Below are 22066 nucleotides of genomic sequence, written 5' to 3'. Positions count from 1 at the left end.
CGGGGAGATGAGGAAGTTCCAGCAAACCACACCCCCCGGCTCCACCCGGCACGCAGCACATGGACCCTGAGAAATCCCTGCCTTCAGCCTTCAACCCAAAGGACGCTCAAAACTGGCAGAACTTTTCTCCTTGTTCTTTGCTTGGGATCTCGGCCTGCCAGGAACTGCAGTTCTGAATGACTTTCTGACGCCTGTCTCCCCTATCTGTCTCTTGGAACTGTGCTCCAAGAGAGGGCTGGGATTCCACCATCAGACTGGGGCATCTAAGGATGAGGGGTTTGTCTCTTCCATCAGACTATGAGCTCCTGAGGACAGGGGCTGTGTCTTCCCCATCAGACTGGAGCATCTAAGGATGAGGGGTTTGTCTCTTCCATCAGACTACGAGTTCCTGAAGACAGGGGCTGTGTCCTCCTCATTGACTGGAGACCCCTGAAGGGGCGGCCTTGTGTCCTCCTTTCTACCTGTGGCCACTACCCCTAAGAGTGTGGCCTGCTTGTGATTCCTAGACAGGAGCTGGTATGAAGGGCTCAATCTGCAGGTGTCACATTATTCAAAGTCATTTGTGTTACCAAAGATTCCTTTCATCCTAATTGTTTTATGTTTTTAATTAATTAATTAATTTTGAGACAGGGTCTCGCTCTGTCGCCCAGGCTGGAGTACAGTAGCACAATCACAGCTCACTGTAGCCTCAATCTCCCAGGGTCAATCAATCCTCTCACCTCAGCCTCCCTAGTAGCTGGAACCACAGGCTCCTGCCACTGTATATGGCTAATTTTTATATTTTTTATAGAGACTGTGTCTCGCTATGTTGCTCGGGCTGGTCTTGAACTCCTGGCTTCAGGTGATCCTCCCACCTCGGCCTCCCAAAGTGCTGGGATTATAGGCATGAGCCACGGTGCCCCACCTCTAAGTTGTTTTCTAACAATCATTGTCCAGATAACTGGCCCTCAGCCCAGAGCAAAGGGGAGAGAGTGGGCTGGGGGTTGGGGGTAGTCTGTGATCCTAACCCCAGATGAGCCTCATTAGGAATGAGGTCTCACTGGCAGGATTCCTTTTCCCTACATCTCTTCAGAAGGACTCAGTGCATGAAGCCAGGGACATCCATGTGCTGAGTGCCTAATCCCTAATCCTATTAGACTGGGGCTTGGGCGGGTAGGGGAGACTATGAAGGAACCAAGCCTCAAGGGTATCAAAACCTCTGGAAAGCCATTCGCCAATATAACTCAGCTCTGCCCATTGGTCCCTAATCTGAGGTCACTGGCCTCAGTTTTCTCATCCACCACACGGGTTGAATGAGCTGTTTCCACTACCGAGCTGAAGGGACTGGCCTCCCTAGATGATTTATTCTTGCATCAGCCAATCTCTAAAAAAAGTGCAGGTATGGGCATTTCTGACAGGTAGGAAGACAATGAGTAGCTAAGATTCAGGCTCTAGGCCAGGTGCAGTGGCTCATGCCTGTAATCCCAACACTTTGGGAGGCTGAGGTTGGTGGATCACTTGAAGTCAGAAGTTCAAGACCAGCCTGGCCAACATGGTGAAACACCGTCTCCACTAAAGATACAAAAAAATTAGCTGGTCATGGTGGGGTGTGCTTGTAGTCCCAGCTACTCTGGAGGCTGAGGCAGGAGAATTGCTTGAACCTGGGAGGAGGCAGAGGTTCCAATGAGCCGAGATCGTGCCACTGCACTCCAGCCTAGGTGACAGAGTGAGACTCTGTCTCAAAAAAGAAAGAAAGAAAGAAAGAAAAATATTTCAGGCTCTAAAGACATGGGTTTGAATCCTGGCTCTACCCTTTAAGTGGATTGATATGTGTAAAACACCCAGAGCAGGGTCTGAAGGTCAGAAGTGCTGCAGAAAATTCAGCCGTCCTTGTCAACACTGGTATTAAACATACCGTATTATTTTTTAAATTGTATTTTCTGTCTGTCTGACCCTGCTGTACTGTTACCTCCACCAGGACAGTACAAGGGTTTTCCTCTCATGTTCCCTGATTTATCCTGAGTGCCTAGAACAGTGCCTGGCACACAGTAGGTGTCTATATCTATCAACATTTATTATGTTGGTGACCCCCTCCGAGCCAGGGGGCACACGCAGAGATGAGATGAGTAAGTCGCTTTTCCGTGAGATTCCGCACGGAGTCCCTGATGCGCCATGGCCCCACTTCCCAGGCTGGGTTTGAGCCAAGGGACTTGGGTCAAGCCACTGGAGGAGGCACGTCTTCCCCCTTAGTAGCAAGCTGGCAGTGTGCTGCCCACCTAGCTTATCCCGGGTCTGCCCAGTTGCTTGGTAGAGACACAGCTTCATCCTCCAGTGTAAGTCCCTTTGGCTTGTGTAAGAACAAACATTTCTTCCAGTTGAGAGGTCCAGTTTACAGGCATCTGGACAATATGTCTGGGACCTTCCATCCTGGGGAAAGGGACAGTGTGCTGACCCCACAGCCCAGGGGGAAGTCTACCCTGTCCCTCCTGCCCAGGAGCTACAGAGAAGCCGGTCCTGTCGGGAAGAGAGGACGCAGGAGGCAGATCTGTCCTTACAGATCCTTACGTGCGGAGGATTCCTGGCCCTGCACCTCCCAGGACCACAGCGATGTGCTGATGGTGTCAAGTCCACCTGCCCAGACGGAGGAGGGAAGGCAGTGGAAGTCAGAGCTTAGCAAGCCTGGGAGCTTTTGTGCGACACCCGGAAGCTCCGGCCCTGCTTGCTGCACCCGTCCTTCAGGAAGTGCTCGCAGCTTAACCTCTGCGGTTCACACGCACAGAAGCACATACAGCCTGCCCTGCTGCCCCTGCATCCGCCCTCCTCCAGCAGCTGTTCACCTCCTGGTCCCCTCTGCCCCTGTCAGACCCTCCATCTGTCTTCACACCTTTGATGGGAGCCTCTGGGTGAGCCTCTGAGCTTCTCCAATTCATCATGTCAGCCTCCCAGCCCTGAGGAATGGGCTGGAGGCCTCCTGAGGGTCTCTCGCTTTTAACCTCAGTGAAATCCTGGGCTGGGTGGAGGGCTGGGGGTCCGACTTAGGAACTTCCAGGAAAGGGTGGGAAACACAGCGTCCAACTCTGAAGCCTTCTAGCTATGTGGGATGCTCCTCCTTGATGCACTGCTCATCCCAATGGGCCCGTTTCCCACCCCCGACCCACACTCTGGAGGCCTGGGGCCTTTTATTTGCTGAATCTCTCCTCTGTCCTGTAACAGAGAACTGTGTTGGGGATAAACCTCAGCCCACAGTGAGACAGGGCGGGCTGGGAAGAGCAGTGGTCACAGAGTCAGGGACCCTGGACTCTCAACCCTGGCCTGATCAATGCGTACTGGGGCCCACCATCTCCAAAGCAAGACAGCTGTGCACAGAACCCCGAAGCCCCTCCTCAGCTTTCTAAGGACACTCCTCCAAATTTGTTTCGTACCACCAAGCTGGGCTCAGACTCCTTTCTTGGGTGTGGACACTCTGGATTTCTGCAGCATCCTCCCCCAGCCAGCTCTGGGATCCTGTTGTGACTCATCTCAAGGGCTCTGGGACTTATTCAAGGGCTCTGGAAAGTTAGCACTAATGAGATGGAGGCCATGACCTTGAACCCCAAAGAGGCCAACCGGGGTCCCCAGGAAAGACATTCTGGCCGAAAGACTGTATTACATGTGCAGGGTTTAGTTCACCTGGGATCCCAGCAAGAGAGTGGGGTGGGCTAGTGAGGACTAGAGCTGGGGCTGACAAGGCCAGCCAGGTCAGTGGCATCAGCCTTCATACTGTGGAGCCTCAGAAGGCTTGGTGCATCACTAGGAGCTCTGCAGGCAGCTGCCTACACGTACTGGGCACTCCCTCTGTGCCAGACCTGAGCTGCGTGCCTTCTACAGATCATCTCATTCAATCTGCAGCAACCTTGGGAGGCAAGAACTGGGATTATTCCCATTTCATGGATGAGAAGGTTGAGGCATAGAGAGGGGAAGGGACTTACTCAAGGGCTTTCCCATAAATAAACGATGGAACTGAAATGCAATTAACCCTCAACTACACAAATTAATGGAGGGAAACAGAAATGAATCCAGGCAAACAGAAACTTCACATTCTCAGGAATGTTTCACAACAAGGTTTTTTTGTTTTGTTTTGTTTTGTTTTTAAATTTACTGTAAGGGTCCGATAGTAAATATTTTAGGCTTTGTGGGCCATATGATCTCTCTTTTTTTTTTCTTTGAGATGGAGTCTCACTCTGTCACCCAGGTTGGTGTGCAATGGTGTAATCTTGGCTTACTGCAACTTCTGCCTCCCAGGTTCAAGCAATTCTCCCACCTTGGCCCCCTGAGTAGCTGAAATTACAGGGAACGTCATCATGTCTGGCTATTTTTGTATTTTTGTAGAGACAGGGTTTCACCATGTTGGCCAGGTTGAATTCCTGATTCCTGGTGATCCACCTGCCTCAGCCTTCCAAAGTTCTGGGATTACAGGTGCGAGCCACCATGCCTGGACTTAAATGATCTCTTTTAAAACTACTCAGTTCTGCTATCGTGGCACGTGGCACAAAAGTCGCCATAAACAAATGGATATGGCTGTATTCCAATAAAACTTTATTTACAAAAAATGGAGCTGTACAGACGTGGCCCACAGGATGTAGCTTTCTGGTCTTCTTTGACTTCTTTTTATTCTCCTTTTAGGTAGTGGGTGTCCCATATTAATTATATTGTCCTGGCAATGGGAAGGCCAGAGAACTAATATTTACTGGGCACTGATTTTGTACCAGTCTCCGGGCTAGGTGTTCTGACCTGTTAGCATGCGGAATGTGGCAGGCACCCCGTGTTGAGAGGTTAGTAACAGACTGTCTTTGCTTATTGGGGGGTAAACTGAGGCTCACAGATGCTGACTTGCCGCAGAGCCCCCTGGGCAGTAGAGCCGGGATTTAGACCCACGCCAAAGCCTTCACTTTTCTCCCACACTATGGCTCTTCAGATCGGTTTGCGTCACCTGCAGTGGATTCTTACCACAGACAGTGGCTGGGGAGGCGGGGATTTCATTCCTTCCCCACGGATATTTGGGAGCCTGCTGAAGCTACAAAAAACTGAGCCCATCAGTCCATCAAGTTCACTGGGACTTCCAGCTTCAAGCCCTGTTCCCCAAACTCACCGATCACCACCATCAGTGCCTGCATTATCTCTCTGACTTCATCCAAAGCGGGTCCTGTGACTTCTAACAGCACCCCAGGCAGTGAGTAACTTAACCAATCCCACAGGAGCAAACAGAGTTCAATGACCAATCAGGGTAGAGTTACCGGCCCAGAACCCCATCCGCCATTCCCTCCACCAACAGGACACGGTTCTGCCTTTCAGGAATTGGTCACTCCTGGTGAAAAGCCAAGAGTGCAGGACAGAATCCAGGGAGGATTCCTGGTTCTAGAATAAAAACCCCAACCACAGTCAGCCTCCTACAGGAACGATCGCAAGGTTTCCACCAACATGCGGTCCACAAATGCCTGACTTTCGTGGCGGCGGGACCCTGGGTGCTGGGCTGAGCCCACCTACCTGAGGACTCAGGCCGTTGCTGACCGGGTTCATGTGGTTGGAGGGCGCCGCCGGGTTCATGAAGCTGTCGGAGTAGCTGGAGAAGCTGTGGCGAGCCCCGTAAGCAGAGCTGGTGTCGGCAGCTGCGGCCGCTGCAGCCAGCCCGCCCTGGTGCATGGTGGACGGTGGCAGGGGCTGGGGCCGGTGCACAGTGCTGCCCCCATCTGTAGAGAGACCCAAGAGAGGTCCTCAGCAAGTGACCTCACCCTGCAGGCTGGGCCTCCTAGAGCAGAAGGCAAGCCATAAGCCTCCTCCGTCCAGTCTCCATCCCTTGGAGGGGAGGGACCTACTTCTCATGCTACCTGGGATGAGACAATCTGGCTCCTGGGCAGGGCACTGGGCACTGGCCAGGTCTTGACTGGCAGCCCAACATTCCAGACAACCCCTAGGCAACTGCACACCAGCCCCTGTTGCTCAGTGCTTGGCACACAGTAGGTGCTCAATAAATGTCAGCTGGACTGAAAGCCAGACCTCAGTGGGAACTCTGTTAATCTACCTGGGCCTGTTTCGTTTTGTGAGCATCGACCACTTGCTGGGTGCTTTTACAAATGCTGCCTAAGGGTATGAAGCAAGACTATAAATCCCATTTTACAGATGAAGAAACCGAGGCTTGGTGGGCTCGGGGCCCTCACACAAGATGACAGGGCTTGTGAGGAATGGGCCAGGATTGGAATGGCCTGACTCCGGAGCCCGCTGTGTTCTTTGCTGCTGGGCTCTGACTGTGCTCCGTCTGAACCCCTCTGCGCAGGCGTGCCGGGGCAGGGACCCTCAGCACTGGTTCAGTTTATCTTACAAAGTCACAGCGGTGGTGGAGGGGGTTCTTCGCCTCTCTCCTTGGCCTCCAGAACTCCAGCCTGCCAGCCATTTAAGAGCAGGCTTTACTAGGTAGCTACTTTTTAAAAATGTATTTATTTATTTTGCAGATAGAGTCTTGCTCTGTTGCCCAGGCTGGAGTGCAGTGGCGTGATCTGGGTTCACTGCAACCTCCGCCTCCTCCCCAGGTTCAAGCGATTCTCCTGCCTTGGCCTCTCGAGTAGCTGAGATTACAGATGTATGCCACCATGCCCAGCTAATTTTTTTTTTTTTTTTGTATTTTCAGTAGAGACAGAATTTCACACGTTGGTCAGGCTGGTCTCCAACTCCCGGCCTCAAGTGATCCTCCTGCCTCGGCCTCCCAAAGTGCTGGAATTGCAAGTGTGAGCCACTGTGCCTGGCCCATGAGGCCAATATCACATACTGGTATTCCTGGTGCGTGCTGGGGCAGGGCATGGGGTGGGGGGCGTGGAATGGGCAGGGTCTGGGAGGTAGGGGAGGGAACCCTTCTGCCCCTGCAAGGCTCACCTTCTCTCCTGGGACAGCCTTCCCCTTCCCTTCCCAAGGCCCCTCTGATCCCCTAGCCTTTCCCTTCCACTCACCTTCTTCCCTCTGCCCACCCCTTTCCAAAGCTAGAAGGGAATCTTATGCTTCAAGCCACTGGGAGAACTGGGCCCAAGGGAGGCCTCCTTCCCAGGCAGACCTCAGGGTTCTGACCCCTCTCAGCCCAGCCTGGCCTAGAGCTGTTCACACAGGGGTGGGAGGAATCTCTCAGAGGGAGCTTTCTCAGGTCCTCAAGGGAGGCCTTGATCTTTATTCCAACTGTGAAAACGGATCTTTCGAGAGACAGGCAAGAAAATGAGGTCCCAGCAAATTATTTAAGCCCCTTTGTAAATTTTTTTGGTCATAGGTTGGAGACCAACATAATCTAAAAAGAAACGATTCCAACGTCCTCCCAGCAAGTACACACACACGTTTACATGCACACACTCATGCACGTACTCACACTCACACATGTACTCACACCACACTCTCATTTTAAAAACTAGTCCTTGGAGATCTGGCTTTTTCCCTCCAAAGCCGGTCAGCCCAGTGTCCTCTGCTCCACATCCTCCCTGCTCAAAGCCTGGCGCATGCCCCAGCAATGGCACCCCCAGGGGGCTTTTTAGAAGTGCAGAATCTTGGACCTCACCCACACCAGCATTTTAATAACATCCCCAGTAGATCTACATTCATGGTACCATTTGAGGCGCTCAGTTCTAAACAGGTGCGCAGGGACCCTGCCTGTCTGCTCTGTGTCAGGGCCACGAATTTTAAGGGCAGGATTGCATCTTTTCTGTCTTAATAGTCTGCTCATATGAAAGTCAGAAACGGTCACTAAAAAAAAGAATCCTTTTAAGTGAAAGGAAAGAAAGAAGGGAAGGGGCGCCACTGAGATGACAGGACGGGGCCGAGACACTCACCTTGGGAGATGGTGGTGGTGGGGTAGGTGGAGTCCGGCAGCTGGTAGGGGGGCAGCGTGGGCATGCCGGTGGGCGGGAAGCCTCCTGGCAGCAGGTGGTTGAACGCCGCCAGCTGGTTGGCTCCTGCCTGCTTACGCCAACGGGCGCGCCGGTTACTGAACCAGACCTGGGGAATGGAGAGCAGAGAATGGAGACCCCTCGGCCAGGTTCCTGGCGGAGAACTGCAACACATCTAGACCCAGTTGCCCAAGCCATCACCCTATGACCCAGACAGCATCCTCCCGCAGGGAGGGAAATCCCTGGCATTGCGCAGGGTGGGGCGGTTTGCAAAGTGTTTTCCTATCCATGACCTCATTCTGCCTTCACAACCACCAGTGAGGGGGTTCTATATTATCCCCATTTTGCAGATGAGGAAACTGAGACCCAGAGAAAGTGGGTGACTTGTCCATGGGCCAGGGTGAGTCAGTAGCCTAGCCAATCCTGTGTGGCTCTCAGTCCAGTTCTCTTTCCACTGCAGCTGCTCCTTCCTTGGGGATGCTGGTTCCCTGTTCGACCACCTCCTCCAGGAAGCCCCCCAGAAGGAAGCCACACATCTGCAACCCACCTGAATGAGACCTGCACTTCAGACCCAGATGTGCAAGCTGGGTTATGTGTCTGGAGACGGAGGCTCTACTTTGCTTACATACCCTGAGCCTCCTTGAAAAAGAAACACACACACACACTCACACACACACAGACACACACACAGAGGGATTTATCAAACATTAGTGGGATAATAACCCAAAACCTTTGTCTCCCTTTCCTGCAAACACTGTGCCAACACTTCACGAGTCAATCCATACACAGACCCATAAGACGTGTTCTCCTATTCCCATTTGACGGAAGGGGAAACCAAGGCTCACAGAGGTCAGGTTGCTTGCCCAGGTCCACATAGCTAGTCTGTGTTGGAGCTGAGGTTCAAACTTAAAATCAGTCTAGCTCTCTGGAGCCCACTTATGTGGCTTTGCAAGTTTCCTGGGAGAGATCAGAGAAAGAGGAGAATGAGGGTGCACTCTGGGGCTGCTTGGAGGGGCTCTTTTCCACTTTGGGCTTTGCACATGCTGTTCCCTCTCAGCTGAACACTGCCTGCAGCTGACCCTTTGGCCTTCAGAGCTCAGCTGAAATGCTTCCTCCTACTCCGACTCCCTAATCGTCGCATATAAGGTGGATTCAGGTAGGTTCTCCATCTTCTCTCGGGGGCCTCCTGCCTCTGTGCTTCCCCACAGGAGCTGTGACTCCATTTACTTGTTTCTTGGCTGTGCTGATCCTAATGTCCCTCTCGAGGCCAAGCTCCATGCGACAGAGGCCATGCATCCCTTGCTCAATGCCTGGAGCTCAGTGAGTGTTCAAGGAATACTTGTTGAATGAATGAAAGAGTGAAGAATGAATGAATGAATGAATGAATGAATGAACAAGGGGAGGCAGGGTTGGCTCTGGAGTATCTTTGCTGGGGCTGGGGCCACAAGGCTTGGTAGGTGTCCCATCCTGATGTGGGGATGAAGACCCCCACCTCCCCTGGCACCTGATCACCCAAGACCACCAGATCTCTGGACAGTATCTGCCGAGATGGGGGAGGGGAGGGCAGCCAGGTAGAGGGCGCTTCCATGCCCCTAGTATCATCTTTCCAGGGTGGAAAAAGCAGCGTTCACCTTCTCAGTCTAGATAAACAGAGCTGCTGCCTCTGACTTGTTTAGGTTTCACAGAGAAAGGAGAGGAGGCAGCCAAACCTGGAGGGAAAACAACTTGCCCCCCAGTGGATTCAAAGTCCTGGCTCCTCCCCACTTCTTCCCCAGGGCACCCTGGTGTGGGAGGGATGCTGGAGAGGGAGCCCTGCAAGGGAAGGCCTTGTCTCCGAGCTCCCAGGCTCCTGTGGGGAGGTCTTTGTACTAATTAAGTGTTTCCCAAACAGTGGGCCTCCTACCTCCGCTCCATGTTGGAGAAACAGAATTCAATAACCAGGACATGAGGTTGGGAAAGTTATTCCACTCCACTTCTCACCCAGGCCTCCTGGGCATGGGGAAGTGGGGAAGAGGGGTCTCAGTTTGGTGCAAATGCATCCTCAGCACCTTTCTAACCTGTGCTAATCTCCCTTTTGAACGCAGGGAGAGGAGGCGTTTGCAGGTGACAGTTTCCTGAAAGGCTTTTATCATGTTGTTTTGTTTTCCGTGTGTGTGTGTGTGTGTGTGTGTGTGTGTGTAACTGCCTTCCCTTTATGGGCGTGTTGTGCATTTTTATTCTAAAACACATCAATTTCATTGAAAAGTAAATAACAATAGAGATAATATGTGAGCGTGGCAAACATCTTGGAACGGGTTGGAGAATGATGGGCGTTTGGCATGCGCCATTCTAGTTTGTTACATAGCAGCTGGTCCTTAGGTGCGGCTGCTGAAGAAAGTTGGAAGCGTTCTTCCTCCCTCCCCTCCCTCCTTCCTTCCCTTTCTTTTCCTACTCTTCCCTTCCTTCTTACCTTCCGCCTTCTCGTCTCAGACTTTTACTGGGACTCCTCTCTGTGCCAAGCAAGACACAGGCTGGAGAGATGGACAGGACCCCGTCCTAGCCCTCAAGCTGCCTTTTGCCTGGGCACGAGTCAGAGAGGCTGCTTTTCAGTGCGGTAAACCCAGATGGGGTGACATGCAAGGTTGGATAAGGAGCTTAGAGGAGGGGCTTCCAACTTTGCCTCCCAGAATCTGGGAGGACTTCCTGGAGGAGAGGTCATGCCTTTGTTGCCAATTCTGTCATCTCTTCTTCCTTCATTGTCCTATGTCCCGAGGTCCATATCACTCCCAGTAGGCATCTCCCTTCCCACTGAGTTTAACAGGATGATTGAGAGCAGGGACTCTAGAGCCAACTGCCTGGGTTGGAATTCTGCCTCTAACTCCTAAGATGGGAAAATTTTGTTATCCCTCTGTGCCTCAGTTTTTCATAAAATGGGGCTAATAACAGTCACCTCCTACGTGGTTCTGGACCTCAAATGAGTTAGCACAGGCATTGTGCTTAGAACAGCATCAGCCGCACGTAACTATCATTCTGCTGGAGATCCTCTGAGATGGCTAAGCTGGGAGGGTCTCTGCCAGCATCTCGTGTGAGCTGCTGATTTGCAGAGGGGAAAATAAATTGCTCTAAGAGGGACAGTGACAACCCCAGCACCCTACCCAGAATCTCTGGTTAGGATTGAGTTCTTTGAAAGCAGGGGCTAGGTTTTATTCTTCATTTCCGATCCTTCTCTCAATACCCCACATTGTGAGTAGGGAACAGTTGCTGCCATCTGTGGACTGAGTCCAGTACCCCATCTGGCCCGTCTCTTCACGTAGCACAGGGGAAACGAGCCTGAGCAGACTGACTTTGGTTCAAGTCCCAGCACAGTCACTTATGAACTGTGTCCTTTTTTTAATGTTTAATTTTTGTGGCTACATAGTACGTACGCATATTTATGGGGTAGAGAGGATATTCTGATACAGGTATGCAATGTATAATAATCACATCGAGGGTAAATGGGGTATCCACCACCTCAAGCATTTGCCCTTTGTATTACAAATAGTTCAATTATACTCTTTTTTTTTTTTTTGAGACAGGGTCTCGCTCTGATGCCTAGGCTGGAGTGCAATGGTGCGATCTCAGCTCACTGCAACCTCCACCTCCCGGGTTCAAGCAACTTTCCTGTCTCGGCCTCCCAAGTAGCTGGGATTACAGGCGCACACCACCACGCCCGGCTAATTTTGTATTTTTAATAGAGATGGGGTTTCACCGTGTTGGCCAGGATGGTCTTGATCTCCTGACCTCGTGATCTGCCCACCTTTTTTTAAAGGTACAATTAAATTATTATTAAAAGCAATGCATCAGGAATGCTACCTAGTATTATTAAGAGATTCGATATAAGCTGTTAATTAGTAAATCTCTGTAGTGCTTCCACAATGGAATTTCTGTTCAGAATATCCCACCCATACCCCAAGCAAGCAGCAGGCTTCCAAGGACCGTAAAGTAAAGAGGCGCTGCGTACAGCCCTAGTTTCCTGGTGCTGGTCATCTGAAGGATGGGGGAGTTGTCACAGGCAGTTGTGGGAGAGGCCATGGGGTGACCCTGGGACCTATCAGCCCTGCAGCCTCTGTTTCTAGAAGAAATTCACAGGCTCAGGGTTGTGGCACCCAGGAAAAAAAATGGATCCGTTTACCTCTAAGGGAGACATATGTATCACTCCAGAGAAAGAAAAGATGGGTTTCCAGGCATAGGTTCTCCTGCCTGACACCCCCTTGCCTGCCCTTCACGTGGCTCTGGCTTTCTCCTGGCTGAGGCAGAGGTGTTGCAGGCACTGGTGACATCCAGCAGGCTTCAAGCAGAGGCTCCCGGCCCCTGCAGGGAAGCAGGGCTGGAGGGAGCTGGAGGGGATAACAGGCCACTCTTTGGTGACCAGATCCCTGGCTGCCATCATGTTTACTTGTGCACGTGTTTATGAGAATGCCAGCTTCAAGACAGCAGAGATTTTTGCCCAGTGAATCCCCAATGCCTAGAACAGCGCCTGGCACACAGCAAGTACTCCATAAATGACTGCTGGGTGAACGCACCTGGGGCTGCAAAGGTGGCTAGAATTGAAGCTGCCAAGAACAGGCGAGTTTTAGTAAGAACCCCCATTTATGGCATTTCTGTGTGCAGGTACTTTCATTTTGTTTTTACATGTAATCATTTAATCCTCAGAGCAAGGGAGACATTGATATCGTCATCTTGCAGGTGAGAGACGGGTGGAGGGTGGAGAGGGGAAGAGGTGGGGCTGGAATCCAAATCTAGGCATTTGGCTCCGAGCTCACCCTGAACCAATCCACTAACCCCCCCATCTCCCAGGGCCACCGAGATGAGATATAGGATGAGAAAATCCCAGAACCACAGACCTTTAGAATCAAAGACCAAGATGTAAAATGTATGAAGTCATACAATCTCAGCAGCACTCAGGGGACTCGGAGGTCTTAACTCCGGGGTCCCTGATTGACTGGACCCTGTGCTTTTGTTTGAACACCTCTGGTCATGGGAATCTCATCACCTCACAAAGCACCCCTGATTGTCAATAAATAAGGATCCTAGAACTGTAAGGGACTTAGTGATTATTGAGTTTCATCCCCTTATTAGTGGATAGAAAATGAAGTCTCAGGAGAGGAAATTGACGTGTTGAAGGTGACACAGCTGACGGAGGCAGAAACCCAGGAGCTCTCAGTCTCAAGCTCTCTTCCTATAGACCTTTATGTTGGACTTTAGATGCTCCTCTCTTGACGCTGGACCTGGGCTCACCCTCTGGGGACTCTCAGAGCAGCTGTGTCCTTCAAGTCTCCACTTCTCCAGGCTAAATGCTCTTGATTTCTTTTTTTGGTCAACCTTTGTTTATGTATGTATGTATGTATGTATGTATTTGTTTATTTTGAGATGGAGTTTCACTCTTGTTGCCCAGGATGGAGTGCAGTGGCATGATCTCGGCTCACTGCAACCTCCACCTCCCAGGTTCAAGCCATTCTCCTACCTCAGCCTCCCAAATAGCTGGGATTACAGGCATGTGCCACCATGCCCAGCTAATTTTTTTTTGAGACGGAGTCTTGCTCTGTTGCCCAGGCTGGAGTGCAATGGCGTGATCTCCACTCACCACCTCTGCCTCCTGGGTTCAAGTGATTCTCCTGCCTCAGCCTCCATAGTAACTGGGATTACAGGTGCGCTCCACCACACCCAGCTAATTTTTTTTGTATTTTTAGTAGAGACAGGGTTTCTCCATGTTGGTCAGGCTGATCTTGAACTCCCAACCTCAGGTGATCTGCCCACCTCTGCCTCCCAAAGTGCTGAGATTACAGGCATAAGCCACCGCGCCCGACCCTTTCTTTATTCTTTAAAAACTCAATACTTTTTGTTCCCTCTTCTCTGAGAAAGCTCTCAGGCTAAGTGGGGAGATCCAGCCCTGTCCTGGGAGAGATTCTGGTCTAATGGGGAGTCCTGCCCTGTCCTAGAGAGAGCTCCATGTACTGGGGAAGCCCAGAGTGTGACAGGAAGTCCACGAGGCACAGGAGGCGGGCCCAGCCCCCTCAGGATGGCTTTGCCTGCGGTCTGGCTGCTTCTCCATTCCCAGACCCCCTCCCTCCATGGACCTTGAGTGACACCTGTTTCTGAGTCCCCTGGGCCAATAAAAGCACTGCTCTGACAGCCAGGAAATTTTACAAGGAGCGGTCAGGCTTCAAGGTGGTGGGAAGCCGCCGTGGCCTCCAGACAAGGGAACAAGAAAGCGCCCAGGAATGTGCCCAGGAGAACAGCTGCAGGAGGATCAGAGCGGGAGGGGGGCCTAGAGCCAGGCAGCTCGGATATCACCTCGGACAAGAGGGGAGGGAATGAGAAGAGCTGGCTGCCGCCGCCTGCTCCCTTCCCCTTGGGGTCTCCCTCAAAGGAAGCGAAGGGCCCCACTCTGGGAGTGGGGACAGGGGGCGGACGTGTGTCCGCTGAGTCCTGGAGTGCTGAAATGCCCCTTCCTTCTAGGATTGTCCCAGTTGCTTTCAAATTCCAGCTTCTGACTCAACTTGTTCCTTCCCCTGGATGGAAAGGATGTGGGTTTTGCCAGCTGCTGGGCCTGGCTCAGCCCCCATCCAGCCCGGGACCCTGGCCAAGCTGCTTCTCTGAACTTCCAGTTTCTGCACCCGTGGGTTGCAGGGGGTGACCATACTGACCCAACAAGGTGGTCTGAGCTTCCACCAGGTCACATGTGAGAAGCAGCCCAAGCAATGCCAGTGGCACCAAGTGGGTGCCAGGCAAGGGCTATTTCCTCTTGGATGGGAGTGCTCGCTATCAACAGTTTGGGGCGGCCCCTCTGCAGGCCACTCTGACTCCCTGAGCACTGCTTAGATTCTGGTAACGGGGATCTTTCTCCTCTCAATGCCTCCCCATCCATGGAGAAGGCAGCCCGGGAATGGAGTCCCACAAGAACCATCCATCACGACCTGTCCTGGTTCCTCCTCCTCCATCCCCAACCCTCCAGCCTCTGCCCTTTCCCGTCAGGCCCCCAGACAGGCTCCTGCACTTGGAGAACAACTGTAGGCCTCCTGGAATTCAAGAGCTTGGCCTGGGGAGGTGAGGCAACACCCCCAGCCCCCTGCGGCAGGCCTTCGCCCCAGCCACCAACCCAGGGCAGGCTAGGCAGTCCTCAACAGGTTCTGGGGGTTGTGTCGACAAGCAATTGTCAGAGGCTCTTGCTCTTCTCCCCTCTTCCTTCCCAAACACTGAGCCTGTGGAGGGGATGTTCAGGGTCTTCAGGGGCTGCCCACCCTGCCCTGATGCATCTAACCTGCCTGCCCAGTCTGCTTGCATGCTTCCCATAATGGGACACTCATCACCCATCTGAGGAAGCTAGGCTTGTTTGGAAAATTTCCTCCCGATCACTTCCTCTGCTCATCAGAGATTTGGAGATTTTTTTATACTCCCCAAACCCTCTCTTCTGGCTGAACTAATGCCCTCACTCCCTCCTTTCTTTCTTCCTTTGTGAGATGGAGTCTCGCTCTGTTGCCCAGGCTGGAGTGCAGTGGCGTGATCTCGGCTCACTGCAACCTGTCCCTCCCCAGTCCAAATGATTCTCCTGCCTCAGTCTCCCAAGTAGCTGGGATTGCAAGCGCCCGTCACCACACCAGGCTAACTTTTGTATTTTTAGTAGAGATGAGGTCTCACCATGTTGGCCAGGCTGATCTTAACTCCTGACCTCAAGTTAGCCGCCTGCCTCAGCCTCCCCAAGTGCTGGGATTACAGGTGTGAGCCTCCTAACTCTGCATTAACTGCTGGTGGCATTACTTGTCTACACAACCCCCTGAACCTGGTGCAGACCCCCAGAGGGGGTCCCGTTAAAGCCACTGACCTTGGCCATCCCGAACTTCTGAGTCTCTGGAGTATACCTGCAGCACCAACACCGGGGTGCCTCCTCACCTGCACACGCGCCTCGGTCAGCTTGGTCCTCTGCGCCAGCTCCTCACGGGTGTAGATGTCTGGGTAGTGAGTCCTCTCAAAGGCCTTCTCCAGCTCCTCCAGCTGCTCGGCCGTGAATGTGGTCCGACTGCGGCGCTGCTTGCGCTTCAGCGGGAGGTCAGGTTCCGACTCCACGTCCGAGCCTTCGTCCAGCCGGTTCCCTACAGCAGGAGGAGAGGGAGGGAGAGGGCAGGGGCTTAGAGAGATGGCAGGGTGCTGGGGTCTGGGAGGAGAGCACAAAGGCACATGTATGCCCACCTAGGACCCGTCACTGCACTGAGGATCAGACCCCTTCCAAGCACAAGGAAGAGGGATGTTCCCCCAGCATTATCTATTAGTGTGAAGGTCGCGAAGCAACCTTCATGCCCAACCCTAAGGTACTGCTCAAATGCTTTCTTGCAAAACCTTTCTCTTAAAAAAAAAGTCCCCTCTGGTTGGGCATTTTGATTATTTCCGCTGCCATGGAAGGAGGTCCATGACATAGACTCAAGGGGTGGTGTCACGGTGAGATACATTTGACAAAATCCGTAGAGCTATATTCTCAGTTAAAAGGGCGGAATTTTACTGTATATTAACTATACCTCAATAATCCTGACTTTAAGAAAAAGCCAGCCAGGTATGGTGGCTCATGACTGCAATCCAGCGTTTTGGGAGTCTGAGGCAGGAGGATTGCTTGAGCCCAGGAGTTCAAGACTAGCCTGGACAGCACAGCAAGACCCCACCTCCAGAAAAAAGTAAGAAAATTAGCTGGGTGTGGAAGTGCGTGCCTGTAGTCCTAGATACTCAAGAGGCTGAGGTGAGAGAATCGCTTGAGCCTGGGAGTTCCAGGTTATAGTGAGCCCATCACACCACCACACTTCAGCCTGGACGACAGAGCAAGACCCTGCCTCAAAAAAAGAAAAAGGCAAGGCAGAAACCAGTGTGCAAAGATAGATCCCGCTTTTGGACAAAGCACACAGGACACATTAGGAAGCACTGTACCCAAAATATAACCCATGCTGACCTCCAGGGCGACGGGACTTTTGTTTTCTTCTCTATGCTTGTACATTTTGGCATTTAAAGAATAGTGATCATTTAAACAGCAACGTATTGCACCTTAGGAAGTAAGGAAAGAAGGAAGGCGGGAAGAAATCAAGCGAAGGGGAAAGCAAGTGGATGCGTCCAGAGCTGCCCATCAGGAAGCTTAGATTCCAGGCTTGGCTCTGCTCCTAAATGCGGGTGACCCTGGGAAGGCCACCTCCCCTCCTCGGGCCTCACTTTCCCCATTTGTGACATGAAGGGTTTGGATTAGGTGACTTCCAGTGACAAGGTCTTTCTGGGATGTCCCAGGGTCTCTGAGTGATCCCCCCAGGCTAGAGGAGGAGAAGACCTCACCTGAATGACCTTGGCCAAGACCACGGACCCCACTCCATCATCCCTACTAATTTCCACCACGGAGGCTGGGGGTGGGTGAAGGCCTTTTGCTTCCTGGGCCTGAAGAGCACAGAAGGTTGGAGCCAGCTTGCTTCCCAGGCCTGGTTGGGGTTATCAGGTCGGAAATCTGTTTTAGCCCTGGACCTAGGCCAGGGAGGCCAGAGGAAGTGCTGCTCAGCTTCCTTGGCTGTGGGGGCTGAGATACCCAGGGACTGGCTCCCTGTCCCCATCAGTCCGATGCCTCCTGCCCACCTCGACCCAGCAGAGGGGATGCTAGCAGGGCATCTCCCAGCGAGGGCTCCGAAGCTGCCCCTCAGCAGCCCCTGGGGAGTTGTGGGGAGCAGGGAGAAGAGGAAGGAGAGAGGGAGATGGGAAAGACAGCAGACACTCAGAGGTTACCTTCCTTCCCCCCCACTCCTGCTTTCTCCTTTTTCTCATTTGCCTTCACTTCTTTCTCCTCCTTCCTCTCCTCCATCTCTGGTATTCCTGGAAGTGCTTTTATGTTTTTGCCATTCACTCATTCACTCCCTCCCCCAAAGCGTGTATTGAGTACCTGGTATGCACCTGAAGGGTTTATGTATGCAGTGGGCAAGGACCTGAGCCCTGGGCTTGAGGCACTCAGCCTGGGTCAAGCTAGAAGAGCCTGGGAGGCCTCGTGCTGGCACCAAAGATGGGAGAAACTGAGTCCCAGAAAGGTAACGTGAGGTGCACTCAGACGCTGCTCCCCTCCCCGACCCCTTCCACCACCACAAAGATCCCCCTCCTCCCCATCGCTTCAAGTGTTAATTACATAAATGGGCCTAGGCCCCTCCCCCAAGGGGCAAACCCCTCCTCTCCTCAACAAAAACAAAAACAGAAACTAGTACAGCCTTAGACGTTAAGTGGAGGTGAAGGGAAAGGCACTGCAGGCAGACGGAAGGGCACGTGCAAAGGCCCGGTGTGTCAAAAGGCATGCTGGGTAATTTAATCATGGGGCCACATTCAGAGCCAGGAACCAGGTGGGTGTGGCCCCGGGGTGTGGGAGGTCATGCTCCTGGAGTATCATCCATCTTGGCAATGCCTCTCTGCCCTGGGCCCACTTCCTTCCATCCTGCTATCTTCTCCATTGGAAAGTTATCCTTGCTTTTTTTTGGCCAGTGCCAAGGGGTTTCTGACTGTGATGCCGTGCCACACAGCAAAGGAACAGATTGCAAGGGAGTCCTGCCTTCACCGCGGCCTGCCTCATCCCCAAGGGCAGAGAACTGGGGTCAGATCTAACTCCCTCCTCTGCCCTTGCCCTTCCTGCCAGGGCTGCCAGCTACCCAGCCCCCCAGTCACTGTGGGGAGACCATGGTGGGCACAGCTAGCGTCCTGGGGCCCCTTACCCACCACGACTAGGGTTCAGAGCTAAATACAACTAATGCCAAGGATTCAATTCCTGAAATGCACTGCATAACCTCCGTGTTCTGATGGTGACAAAGACAGCCAGCCTTTGGGGCTTCAGAAGAAGGGAGCAGGCATTTGTCAGGCAGGCAGGGAGGTCAGCCTGTGGATGGGGAATGGGGCCCAGATTCAGTTCTCTAGTGAGGATACTCGAGCTCAAACAGAAGGTGAGTGGATGGGGAACAGAGTTGTGGGGAGTGCAGTCTCTGGGCAGAGATTGTCCTCAGAACTGTGAGGTCAGAGATGAGGGCAGATACAGGCCGTACCGTCGGAGAACCCCAGGCTGATGGAGGAGGAACAGCCTTGTCCTGGGAGAAATCCTAGTCTCTTAAATTTATTTTGCATTTTTATTTTTTTGAGACGAAGTTTTGCTCTGTTACCCAAGTTAGAGTGCAGTAGCGCCATCTCTGCTCACTGCAACCTCCGCCTCCTGGGTTTCAAATGATTCTCGTGCCTCATCCTCCCGATTAGGTGGGACTACAGATGTGTGCCACCACGCCCAGCTAATTTTTGCATTTCTAGTAGAGACGGGGTTTCACCATGTTGGCCAGGCTGGTCTCAAACTCTGGTCTTGAACTTCTGACCTCAGGTGATCCTCCTGCCTCGGCCTCCCAAAGTGCTGGGATTACAGGTGTGAGCCACCGTGCCGGGCCTGGAAATACTGATCTGATTGAGTCTCCATTCAGCTCTAGGGCAGAGCTGTCCAATAGAAGTTTCTGTGATGATGGAAACATTCTAGGTTCGCAGTGTTTAATATGACACTACTAGCCACAGGTGGTTTTGAGCACCTGAAACCTTCCTACTGCAACTGAAGAACTTCATCTCTCACTGTATTTAATTTTAATTCAAAATCACACAGTCACGTGTGGCTGGTGCCTACCACCGAGGCCACCACACACCAAGACAGTCACGAACACAGTTGTTCTCTTTTTAACAAAGAGAGGGCAGGCCCCAAGCTCATAGCTTCCTGTGTGCAAATCTCTAGGTAGAACTTAATAACGTTCCTTGTTTTTATGCTTTTTATGTTTTTTATGGTTCCCATCTCTTTATAGGAAATGATACTCATTTTCCATTCATAAGAGCATTAATATCCTTGAATTAGATTTTTTTAAAGGTGCTTTTAGGCTGGGCGCAGTGGCTCACGCCTGTAATCCCAACACTATGGGAGTCCGAGGCAGGCAGATCATGAGGTCAGGAGTTCAAGACCAGCTTGGCCGATATGGTGACACCCCATCTCTACTAAAAATACAAAAATTAGCTGGGCGTGGTGGCACACACCTGTAAGTCCCAGCTACTCGGGAGGCTGAGGCAAAAGAATCGCTTGAACCCACGAGGCTGAGGTTGCAGTGAGCTGAGACCATGCCTGGGCAACAGAATGAACTCCAGCCTGGGCAACAGAATGAGACTCCATCTCAAAAAAAGAAAAAAAAAAGGTGCTTTTGGATGAAGTAAAATATTAAGGAAATAATAGGACAAGATATAAGGTTGTGACCAAAATCATGAATGCAGTTGGAAAATGACCAACACTTATTTGCTTTATGCCACCGAGCGAGAAAATTAAAGGTGCTTCTGCCAAGTCCCCAGCCTCAGCGCCTTCTCATGCCTCCTCCGATCCCTCTGTCCTGCAAGTCGCCTGCAGCTTTCTAGACTCACCATGGAGTTCTGGGTCTAATTCTTTCCTGTCTCCCTGTCCCTCTCACCCCTTATTCTGCAGGGATTTGGGGAACTCCAGAGAGATGCCTGGACCGAAGCCCAGACTGTGGAAGGCCAAGCAGGGCCCACAGGCCTCTCTTGTCTGGAAGGAGCTAGCCTGATCCTCGTGGATGTTGGAGGTTGCCATAACAACCCTCTGGATACTGAGTGGGGAGGGCAGAGCTCTGTCTCACTGCCTACTGAGATCCAGAGAGATCTTAAGAGAACAGAATTGCAGTTTGTTTGTGACTTCAGCCCCTGAAAAAGAGCTTCCACCATCTGCCTTGGCCAAGGTCAGGGGAAGAGACCCCCATTCTAGAAACCTCTGTGCCAGCCTTCATAGCTCTGTGAAGCTGGGACCACTGACTCCTTTATAAATAGGTATACTGAGGCTCAGAGGGGTTCAGTCACTTGGATGGAAGACACACAGCCAGTAAGCCCTGGAGAGTGATGAGCAAGAAGGGATAGATTGGGAGGGAGTTCGAGGGCCCACTGGGGCAGCTCCAGTCTAATCAGGAGCCCTGGTCTCGACGGCCTGAGCCCTGGCTTCTGGGCTCTGTCTTTCCTGAGCTGTGTGGTCTTGGATAAATCGTTCCCCTTCTCAGGATCTTGGTTTCCTCAGCTATAAAAAAGAGGGTAACAATACATCCTCGTATGCCTCCCTGGATGGCTTTGAGAATGGAATGAAATTAAGATGATGGGCTGGGTGTGATGCCTCATGCCTGTAATCTCAGCACTTTGGGAGGCAGAGGTGGGCAGATCACCCGAGGTTGGGAGTTCAAGAGCACCCTGAGCCACATGGTGAAACCTCATCTCTACTAAAAATACAAAAATTAGCCGGGCATGGTGGTGCATGCCTATAATCCCAGCTACTTGAGAGTCTGAGGCAGGAGAATCGCTTCAACCCAGGAGGCGAAGGTTGCAGGAGAATCACTTCAACCCAGGAGGTGGAGTGAGCTGAGATCACCCCACTGCACTTCAGCCTGGGCGACAGAGCGAGACTCTGCCTTAAAAAATAAAAAATAGGCTGGGCGCGGTGGCTCACGCCTGTAATCCCAGCACTTTGGGAGGCCGAGGCGGGTGGATCACGAGGTCAAGAGATTGAGACCATCCTGGTCAACAAGGTGAAACCCCGTCTCTACTAAAAACACAAAAATTAGCTGGGCATGGTGGCGTGTGCCTGTAGTCCCAGCCACTTGGGAGGCTGAGGCAGGAGAATTGCTTGAACCCAGGAGGTGGAGGTTGCGGTGAGCCGAGATTGTGCCATTGCACTCCAGCCTGGGTAACAAGAGTGGAACTCCATCTCAAAAAATAAATAAATAATAAATAAATAAATAAAATAAAGATCATAGGAGTAATCTGAAACTTCAAGGACCCATGAAGGCTATTACTATCGTTGGTGCTGAGGATACTGACAGTGGTGATGACAGAAAAGGAAGAGGGTGGGGGGTACAGGGCCCGAGCAGCGTGAGAGGGGACACAAAGAGCCCCAATGCCACCACATCGGCCTCGCTTCAGCTTCCTGCACACCCACTTTCTTGGGGTACGCTTTCCCCTCCCTACCCCTGGAAACGCTTTTCCCTCAGAGTTGAATTAATCAGCAGGATTAGGTGGAATTGGCCGGAGATACCCTGCTGGCGAGGGCTGAGTCTTCTGTGCACCAAAAGCTGGTCACCTCGGTGAAGCCTGGGCAGCCGGTTCGGAGAGGGGATCGTGGG

The 22066-nt window shown here is 52.2% G+C and overlaps 1 protein-coding gene across 2 annotated transcripts in view; it reads right to left on the bottom strand.

Moving 5' to 3' along the window:
- The window catches only part of PAX7 (paired box 7), a 114995-nt gene that overhangs the window by 38390 nt on the left and 54539 nt on the right, over positions 1–22066 (bottom strand). For both annotated transcript variants that reach the window (XM_012439743.2, XM_012439744.2), the window contains exons 5-7: positions 15783–15982; positions 7818–7983; positions 5503–5705 (exon numbers count right to left, since the gene is read on the bottom strand). In XM_012439743.2, the coding sequence (XP_012295166.1) occupies positions 5503–5705; positions 7818–7983; positions 15783–15982 (569 nt within the window). The remainder of the gene's footprint in view (positions 1–5502; positions 5706–7817; positions 7984–15782; positions 15983–22066) is intronic.

This window comes from Aotus nancymaae, unplaced genomic scaffold (assembly GCF_030222135.1).
Source record: "Aotus nancymaae isolate 86718 unplaced genomic scaffold, 86718_ANA_hifiasm-v0.15.2.pri h1tg000053l, whole genome shotgun sequence".
Classification (NCBI taxonomy): Eukaryota; Metazoa; Chordata; class Mammalia; order Primates; family Aotidae; genus Aotus; species Aotus nancymaae.
The sequence above is the reverse complement of the archived record's forward strand: the minus strand, read 5'-3'. Positions and strand labels throughout refer to the sequence as shown.